The sequence below is a fragment of the Falco cherrug genome, chromosome 3 (assembly GCF_023634085.1).
Source record: "Falco cherrug isolate bFalChe1 chromosome 3, bFalChe1.pri, whole genome shotgun sequence".
NCBI classification, from domain to species: Eukaryota; Metazoa; Chordata; class Aves; order Falconiformes; family Falconidae; genus Falco; species Falco cherrug.
Window position 1 is genome coordinate 38,211,093 of NC_073699.1, and position 9,838 is coordinate 38,220,930.

Consider the following 9,838-nt stretch of genomic DNA (forward strand, 5'->3'; position numbering starts at 1 on the left):
TTGTTCAGATTTGGAATTTGGTGAGAATGTAACTGGGAAAGCCACTGCTGAGTAAGTCTTTAGCCTCACGCAGGTTCACTGTCCTTAACTCTCCTTAAAGTACTGAAAAAACCAGAAAGCAAATCTGCATCGCCATACCCATAGGAAAGAGAAAATGGATTCTGGATCCCATTGCCTGCCATTGGTGGTAGATCCTGGATGTTGCTGGATGTTGCTGGTAAGGTCATCTGCTGGTATGGATAACCAGGTGGATGTAGTTCAACATTGGAGTGTAAGGTGGCTGGAAAACGTGCTGTGGGCTGTATAGAGCTACCTGGGGAGGAAAAAGAAATAACATCAATTTAAAACAAAAAACAAAACAAAAAAGGTGGGACGGGAATACTGACAAGGTCGTAGCCCCATAAATGGAAACTGGAGTTGTTGAAAATGTTTTTTTCAGACACACACAGTGGTCTCTGCCAATTTTGTACAAAACTGGAGTGTAAGCAATCAATGTTTTCAGTTAGAGGCTCAAGGCCATCTCCTGAGCTCTTGGGAGTGCACGGTGCTCCAGCACGCTGTATGAACTTTATACCGGTTCAGCATCTTGTCCCCAAATCTATTTTTGCAGTGGCACCAATGTCAATCTGGGCACTTGACAAACTGCTCTGACTAATCTATTGTGCTTAGCATCTGTGTTCTGCAAATTAAAGCATATTCATAACCATTTAAACACACCTGTCTTGAATACCGTCCAAGGAAAGAGTGTGGAGCTTGCTGATATGGCATCCTTGTGCTCTGGTGATGTGGACCCTGTTAAGCATACGTAAAGCTTGATTTTTTTTAAAACAGTCTGAATTGGTCCATTAATTACTTTTGTGTAAGTTTTTTAGGGGTATGTTATGCTCAAAGAAACCAGGTTGAGATAAGTATTTCTTAGCTTTGGGCGAACTTCTCTTTGTCTCCTTAATCTGAGACCTCTGCAATAGGAATCTGCTTTCCACTCTGTAGCTCTGTTCTGCCCGGGGAAAAATTCATGTGTTTTTGCTATGCTAAGTAAGTATCTGTTGTGCTAACTAATCCTTGACATAATGGAAAAAGGGAAAATTCTTGGACTGTAAACTTCCGAGGGAGCTCAGCCCAGCAAAACGCCTGTGCTCTGGGTTGTGTGTCTCCACCCTCTTTCTTTTTTTATAGCAGGCTGCTGACAACTTTTGACAGCCTGTAGGATGAACTGAGTCCTGCTATAGAACCATAGCTTTGTTTCTGGTACAGTTTTGTGGATTGCTTTTTTTAGTGGACGCAAAGGAAACTAGGGGAGCATAGCCCATAGAAAACCATGGCTACGTGGCTTTCCCAGTATTCATTCTTTTATTTCTTTCAACTGGAGTATTGGGCTTCTTCCTAATCTTAGTTGGCTTTTTTACTTTGCTGTGCGGTCCTGTTTCACTAGACTAAGAAAGTAGTATCCCAGTCTGTAAACAGGGAGTGACATTAAGCATTTGTCCTAAGTTATTATGTCAAAATATTTGTAAATACAAGATAAAATATTTGTAAGTACAAGATAAAAATGGAAACTAATGAAGCCTGAGAGAGATCAGCATTCAGTATCTGTGTCAATAATACACCATCCTTTGATACCATCACAGCCATCTCAGAGGACTACACTACGTGTCCTGTTAAAGCTTTGTTTGTGACCCCAAAGCCACTTAGTGTAACTTACTGTAGTAGAATAGCAATCTGGTTTCTTGCTCTACCCTACAAATCAGAAAGCAGCTGTCAAAATAGGAGCAGGTGGTGCCCTGTGTCTGTCAATATAGACCTGGGGGTGTTCTACTATCTTCTCACAAAATGAGGGTCCATTTTATGTTACCTGAAACTGTGGAAAAAAAGTTTGAGTGGTTGGTAAAGATGGAAAATGGAGGGAAGCTCAGGCTCTGCTGCGCCAGCTGATGTGATGCTGTGGTCAGTGAAGTAGTAGAAAAGCCTGAAGTACTTGCATTGCGTTCAGCATTTTTTTTTTTTTTTTATCCAGTGCTGTAGTAGTTACTGCAAAACAAAACAAGGTTAAAGATATTAAGAAACACGCATTCTGTAGAACATTTGCAATTAAGAGGATGTGATTTGCCTGTAAAGCAAAATCTGTTTAAGATACCGGTTACTTTTGCAGGCTGTAGTTCTGTACCGCAGCAACCCAAACTCAACAATTAGCAGTTCAAATTCACTTGTAGGGCCGTTAAACTCTTGACCCACAGGGCCTGGAATAAAGCTAATTACCTGAGCCATAAGAATGAATGAAACTGTAAGACCAGAACAAGAACCTTTGCCCCTAGTTCAAAACTCTGAGATAAGAATCAGCTTATTCTCTGTTGTAGTATCCTTATCTTAAGTCTCCAGACAGATAAATCTAATCTATAAATTTAAACAGGAGATCTGAATATACCATTGCTTTTGTCTGTTCTAAGATATCCTTCAAGGAACGTAGTTACGAATACTCTGTGAAAATCAGGTTCTTTTTAAATGTCTCACAAACAGAACCCAAAAATCATGATGCTACAAAAAAACACACCACCCTGCCAAAACCCCCAACTACTCAAAACCTAAAGAACCCCCAAAACCCCAACAACGCAACCCCCCCACACCCCAAACCCAAAACCCCAGCTCCTAGAAAATACTGACCAAACAGAAATGGTCATGACCTTCCTATATGTACTTGTATTCCCGCATGTGAGAAGGACATTGGGTAGGTGCTAGTTAGAGGGGAGATACCAACATCCTAGTGTAACACGGGAATTCTTGAATGGAGAGGATTAGTTTGGTCTCTTACACAGGGCTTGGAAAGGACATCACCATCGAGCAAACGATGCAGTGATGCCGGACCAGCTCCTGCCACGTGCTTTTCAACAGCTTTGAGTTTACGCTTGGGTTTTCCCGTGGCTCCCAGCTGATGTTCAAGGACCATGCCCAGCTCCATACCTGGATTCTTTGTGACTGCATCAGAATCTGTTTTGGAGCAAATCTCAGCAGATGGTAGGAGCTGCTGCTTCTGTCCTGGAGCTTGACTTTGTGCTGCTGTTGTTAATGACACAGTTGTACTACTGTTGGCAGAGCTGGACGTGCTGTTCTGTATCAACTGCTTCGCTTCCTTTGTTTCCTCAGCTGTTACCTGATTGTCTGCACCTTTGGCAGAGTCTGTGTGTTTCAGTAGAAATGGCAACTCCAGCTTGCTGCCCTCCACGCTGTGAGCGCCTGTCACGCTGCCACCCTCCAGCCCCTTGGAATTCTTCTGGGAATTTACTGAACGCAGAAGGCTGGGGATCATGGGTTTAGCAGAAAGCTGAGCATTACAGAGAGCTCTTAATTTCATCTCCCTTTCTCTGTTTCCAATCATTGCTTTGCGTATACTTTTGAGTCCCTCTGGTTCATCTGGCAAGTAGTTGCTGTAAGAAGATAGAAGATGGCTGCTGCTAAAAGAGGTTTGATTTAGGATTGAGCTCTGCTGCTCTTGACTCCTCCTAAACCCCGCATTCCTATCTCATTAGTGTTCTATGTAAAACTCAAGTATTCCTTCTTAACCAGAATAAAATTTCCTAATTTCAGCTTTGATACTGTTCTTTTCCAAGAACCACATAAAGGGGGGAGGGGAAATATCTTAACTTAGTTAATGCGTTTATCCAAGAATGACTAAAGCAAAGTTGGATGATAGCATTATAGGTGTGCAAAGAATCATTATAGAATATATGCTTAAAAATATTTGTGGGTCAGAATATATTTTGATTGTAAACAAAAATCTAAGGGTTTTTTGTGTCAAACAAGGTGATTCTTTGCAGGCACTGGGTGTGAATGAAGTAAACAAGCTTCGAGGTGGGTTACACTTGCCACAAGGCAGAACTAAAAGGCTTCCTCTGCCATTGCATTAGAGCAGCTGGTAGTAACTAAGTTCCCTCACAACAGTTTGTGGAGAAGCCTTACCTGCACAGTTAAGCCCTGTGGTGGTTTTCATGTTGTTTGTCAAACATTGTAAAATTAACCCAACGATTCTGGATGTGGAAAACAGTTTTCTGGTTTGTGCCTTGTATCCCAGTGTCCCTAATGGGAGAGACCTTGTTTGTTCTCCAGGTTCCAGCTTTTTTCAACCTTCAAGACTCAGTGGAGCCTTAAATCTTTGCAGGGTGAAGGCCTGAGTTTCCTTGGACTGACTGGTCATTACGATTCCCTTATCCCCTGTAAGGCTTTAACAGAGCTGGGTGTTGTATTTGTAACTCGTCAACCATTTTTGATACAGGGAGATAAGACTGTCAGATGGTGTAATTGTAGGGTGCATCACAAGGCACCTCTGTAGCCCCCCAAGGTCCTCTGGGACCTTACTGTGGGGCTGCTGTCAGAGCTGAACAATTTTGTCTTCTTTTAAGGCACACCTAAGTACCTGTAATGGTTACCTGCCCAAAATACTGATCAGTGCCGATTGTGGTCACCTACTCAAAACTCTGCTTTAAATTCCAGTTTGCCCTTTCACATCCAGCTATGTTCAATAACTTTATTATCACTTTACTCCTCTTAGTTTGAGAAAAGACTGATGCTTTGTGCAGACACTATATAGATACATAGATGGTTCACAAACAGCTAAAATTAGGAAATTCTAAATTGTAAATGTATCTAATTATCTCTAATCATAGGATTACTATAATTAGTATGGTGCTGCTTCCCTCCTATTTTTAAAGAACATAGATACTCTCTTTACCAAAAACCTCAACAGATTTATACTGTAGATATGAAAACAGAAAATCGTTAGGCTATTTCTGACTACAGCTTATTTCACACAAGTTTTTGCCTCCTCTTTCAGTGGGATTCCTGTCTCTGATGGCTTCACAGGCTGCAGCCTTGATTCTGCAGCTTCTCACTCAAATCTTGTACTGCTCAAATCTTGCGGGGTTTTTTGGCTCCACTCTTGCTGCCTTGCAGAACCTGTTGATATTTGTGCTCTGACTGTAGTTAGAGAGACTTAAAGTTGAGGTGGCTACTATGCTCCTTGTCTCTCTCTTGGACTTACATGTTAGGTTATTGGAGCCCCTGTATTTGAATGTGTTTGAAGATGCTGCATGTCGTGTTGCTAGCTCTGATGCTTGCCTATGAAGCTTTGTCCTCTTCTCCTGGAAGATTGTAAGCTCCTTATGTGGTAAATAGTGACCCCTCAACAAACGAGGTTCCTCATGTCACCACCTGCTCTGGGTGTTCTTAATAACTTGCTCTTCTGTATCCAGATGCTCCAGAATGAAACCAGGAAGGTGAAACTTGTTGTTTGTTCAAAAGATTCCAGATACATTTTCAAATGAGCATAATAGCAATCTGCATAAGTCAATATTTTAAAATAATTAAGGATTGCTAAACTGAGCAAGGTCATGTGGTATCATTTTGGCCACTGATGCTATGGCAGCTGGTGAATTGGGTAACACCTTTTATTGACAGTTGGTATATACGGAAAGGCTTTTCTCAATCGGTCTTTCTGTAAGTCTTTCAGGACTATTACTAGAGGTAGCCGAGGTAGGGTATGGAAGCTTCTACCTCAAAGGTAAAACCCAGACCTAGGGCTGTCTCACCTGAACTGCTTCCATTTTAAAGCAGTTCATTGAGTTCTGTACAGTAATTTGGTTTTAGCACTTCAGTTTGGCTGTTGTTGGAAGGTTCAATGACTCTGATCCCAGTTGCTCAAAGACCCTAATGTCCTCTGCTGTACGAGTGTGTGTGCAGAGAGTACTTCTGTCCTGAAGAGCCTGCTAGCTAATTACAGGAAAACGTTGCTGAGAAATGGCCAGATGAATTGCCAGAGGTAACTCAGCTCAGTAGATCAGCAGATGAACAAGGAGTAGAGGATCGTTATTTTGAACCCAGAGATAGTCCTTTAACCACTGGACTTTGCAGCCTTTTTAATTTAGTCTCAACTGAAGTTGCTGAGCTTGTCTCAGGTCCTTGTAGTTGCGTCTTGGCTGCTGCCTTCATTCCGGGGGTCCTAAAGTTCACACCCTCCCGCTAAAGCAGCAAAAAGGAAACTATTTTCATCTGCTGGCTCTGCCCAGTTGCACTGGCTTCAGGGTAATTGCAGGTTGAGTGGGCTAGAAATCATGTCCGTTAGGCTGGCCTTGCTGCAGTAGACTTACTGCTGAAGACCAGATCTATATTCCTGTAAGAGTAAAATACGTTGCTGAAGAATGTAGTTAAGATTGTTAGTAGTTCATAGTTCCTCAGTGGTGTGTGTAGTGCCTTTTTTCCTAAGACTTCTTAGCAGCTGGCAGGACCAAAATATGTGGTTAACTGAGCATGTGCTAATTGTAAAGATATCTCGGCTGTATAATTTCATCTACTGCTATAGGCAACTCCTTGGGCTTCACTGGTTATTCTTGATTCAGCTGGTTTTCCTCTCTTACGATTTTAGCTTCTTTAAGACATGGAGGAAAAAGGAAAGGAGCCAGGAGTCCAAGATGTAATTCCTAGGTTTCTACCTGACGTAGTGTTAGGTAATTCCCCTTCTGTGCCTTGGTGTCTTCGTCTGTAAAATCATCAGTTTCCTCAAGTGTGAGGTTATTTTTTCAAAAAGCTGGAATAACTGTTGACGCTTTTGTGTACCAAGCAAGACGGGCCAGGTTCGCATGGTGTTTTGTTTGGACTTTAAGAGCTGGACATGTACTAATGCTTGCTGATTGTTTGCTGGATTTATGAATTTTACTTTTTCTCTTTTGGGAGCATAGAGTAAATATTATCCTATTAATCTGAAGAGCCTGCTTCCTTCTCTGACTGTTATTTGTCCTGTGAAACATGACTTGGCATAAATTTTTCTGTGCGAAATCCAGCCTTTCTTTGTAAAGATCAGCTGTTTACAGTAGCTTCCTTACAACACTTTAATTTTCGATTTTGCTCTTTTTGAATGCTGCTTTCACTTCCCTGTAAATATTTTGATGTGTGTACGGTTGTTTTTTCTTTAAAATGTTGTGGGGAAGCAAATGCAGCAGCCACTTAGGGTGCTTCAGAATTTGAAGTAGTCGGACTTCATGGGCAAAGAAATTTTCTTTGGGAAAAAAAAAAAAAATATCGTGGAAAAAGTGGGAATAATTTGCCTCATTGGGAGGCTGTCAGACAGCAGTTGGTGTACCCTGCGCCCCGGGCTTTCAATTCGACGGGTTACAGGAGTGTAGTTTGGGAAGGTGTGAAAAGGGAAGCAGCAGCCGCCTTTGCTAGAGCTTGGGCGATGCTTGAAGGTCCCTTACCTGCTCAGGGAGTCGATGCGGTGTTTTTGAAAGGTCGCAGACAGCTCGGAGCAGAGGATGTGCTGCAGCGGCGGCACCAGCACCGGCGCGTGCAGCCTGTCAGCGAGCAGTTGAACCCGTTTCCAGATCTCGTGGCAGGCCTCGTCCAGGCTGTCCGGGGGAGTGTCCTCATGGATCCAGGTGTGCCTAGGGACAGGTCCCAGGGGGAGCTGACCCTCAGATATGATGACTGGAGTTAGAGCCATGTTCGTACCGGGGAGCATCTTGCGGGCTCTGGGTGCTCACCCATGGTCTGTCTCCCTGGAGGAGGCGGTTTGTGTTGGTAACGAAGAGCCATGGCAACCGCAGGGCCTGGCAGCAGGGCAGGGTGACAGGTGGCAACGGCCACTGGGCTCCCAGCAGCAGGCATGGAAATGGCAGCGGTGCGGCCTTCCACACGGTTGGGAGCCTTCCCCCGCGTCAATCTCTAAAGAACTCGGGTCATCTTCAGGCAGCTGTCCCTGCCTCCCCGTGGCTGGGCTCTGTGCCGCTTCCCGGGTGTCTGCCGGCGGCCGAGCCCTGTGGAGTGCACCCAGCACTGTCCCTCTGGGCCTTCTGCCTCCTCCTGCCCTCGGTCCCTCGTCTTTCAGTGACACCAGATGAGGGGCAGGGGCTTTGTGTGCGGGAGGTAGTACAGGCAGGAGGGGTGGCCCTGCCCATTTACTCTTACTTTTCCACAGCCCCAAAAGGAGGAGCTACATCCCTGTCCGAGGCCCATCTAGCGACACGTTCCATGTCTGTTCGAGCGATTTGTGGCCCTGAAACTCTTCACGGCCCACTCCAGATCCGCCATCGCTCGCGGCGAGCGGCACAAAGCCTGCTTAGCTGGGCCCGCAGCGCTGCTGCTGCTGCTGCTGCAGTGTTTCTAGTCATGAGCGTTTCCATGCTTCCAGAAGCACGGTGGCACTTCTGCCCCACTGTCATGGAGGGCAAAAATACGTCTTGCCACCTTGTAAGCCCTTCCACTGCCGTGGAAAAAGAGCTCGTTTTCAGTTTTGGAGCTTGCATATTTTTTCAGCGTCAGGGCTATAGAATTTTGCTCTGTGTACTGTTTCTTTTCAGCATCCTCTGAGGCATTTTGGGTGCTGGGCTATAAAACTCGATTCAGGTATGAAAATACAAGACATGTTAAATATAAGGGAGGTGCAAACCTTCAGATATAACAGCTGTGTTTTGAATTCTTTGCTACCAAAATCATTACTCTGTACACTAAGATCTTGGCTCTGTACTGATCTCCTTTCAGATAATCCAGAGCTGGACTCTCCTGTCATGTAAGTGAAATAGTGACTGCAGTTTCTTGCTGATAGAGGTAGTATTCATAGCTACCTCTCTCTCGACTCATGGTTATGCCTGGGTAAATGCTCTTTCCCCCCCCAATAGTGATAATACATGATTAAGAGAATAAACCAAATAAATTGTGGGGCATTCAGTAGGACGTTTTGGGGTTTTTTTCCCCCATACCAAAGTACTAATTGTGGTACTTAGAATTTTAGGGAATGCGATGATGCTCCCCAGTGTGAATACCTTCTACGGTTCCTCCTATCACCAGAGTGGTTGTATTTGCGAGCAGCCAGGGTACTGTCCGCATTCTTTGGAGCGTGATGCATGTAGGAGAGAGGAGGGAGAGAGAAAGAGCCCCGTGGATGTGGCTTTGTGTCAAAACTTGAGGGAAAACCAGGTTTTGGCACTCTGTTTAGTAAGTCCTTGATTTTTGTCCGAGTCTGTTTCCCTTCCTCCAGGAAGGTACTGTGAGGACTTGGTTCAGACCTGTGAATTGCTCTGGGCTCCGTGGATTAAACTGAAATTCGGGGATGCTGCAGTCGCTGTTGTTTTGTTTTGGAGGAATCGCAAAACAGATCAGACTCTTCTGGCATGGAGGGTGAGGTGCTGTGTGATAAATGGAGTATCAAAATGTTGGCTAAGTGTCTGCAGAGAGGTGGAAGGCCGTGAAGTCTGAAGGCAGCGGACTCCTTTCAGCGCGGGCTCTGACTGCGGGTGGCATTGCAGAGCAGAATTTGTCTCCTGGTGGGTGCTTGCGCTGAAGACAAGATTTCTCTTGTAGTAGAGAGGTAGTTTTGCAAGGTGAAAAGCAAAGTGAGCGGTAGGGGTTAGAAATGGCCTGTTGACCAGAACCTGCGCGCGCTTCCCCGTTGGAGATGGGTTGTAAGCGAAGCAGCGGGCGATTGGAGTGATGGTTTCTGCTGTAGTCATCGGTCTTGTCCATTTAACAAACAAATGCAGTATTTTTTGGAGGGAGTTAGACCCTGAAACTTAGTGGTTTTGAGAAGGAAACTTACTTGGGAGGAAACCCTTGATTTGAAATAGATATGATTTTATTAACCAGGAATAAAGTGGGTTTGTATCTCCTCAATGACTTTACGATGCCTGTGGATTGTTCTTGATGCAGGGCTAGCTGACTTTGGCTCAGCCGATACTGTGCGGGTGTGCAGCAACCAAGTCGCATCTTCAGCTGAATGCAAATTCAGGGGGATGGGGGGGGTGCTTGGAGGTGAATAGCTGTATAAGGGAAAGCCAATGGATGGAGCCGTGAAGTGTGGTAC

General features: G+C 44.6%; 1 protein-coding gene across 1 annotated transcript; it reads right to left on the minus strand.

Annotated features, from left to right (window-relative positions):
- Nucleotides 1–349: 349 nt before the first annotated feature.
- C3H1orf94 (chromosome 3 C1orf94 homolog) lies at nucleotides 350–7,483 on the minus strand. Its single transcript, XM_055703981.1, has 3 exons — nucleotides 7,239–7,483; nucleotides 2,956–3,419; nucleotides 350–2,028 (listed from the first exon to the last, which is right to left on the minus strand). Exons 1-3 carry the CDS (start codon nucleotides 7,481–7,483, stop codon nucleotides 1,946–1,948), a joined length of 792 nt encoding a protein of 263 aa, XP_055559956.1. The 3' UTR covers nucleotides 350–1,945.
- Between the last annotated feature and the right edge of the window lie 2,355 nt (nucleotides 7,484–9,838).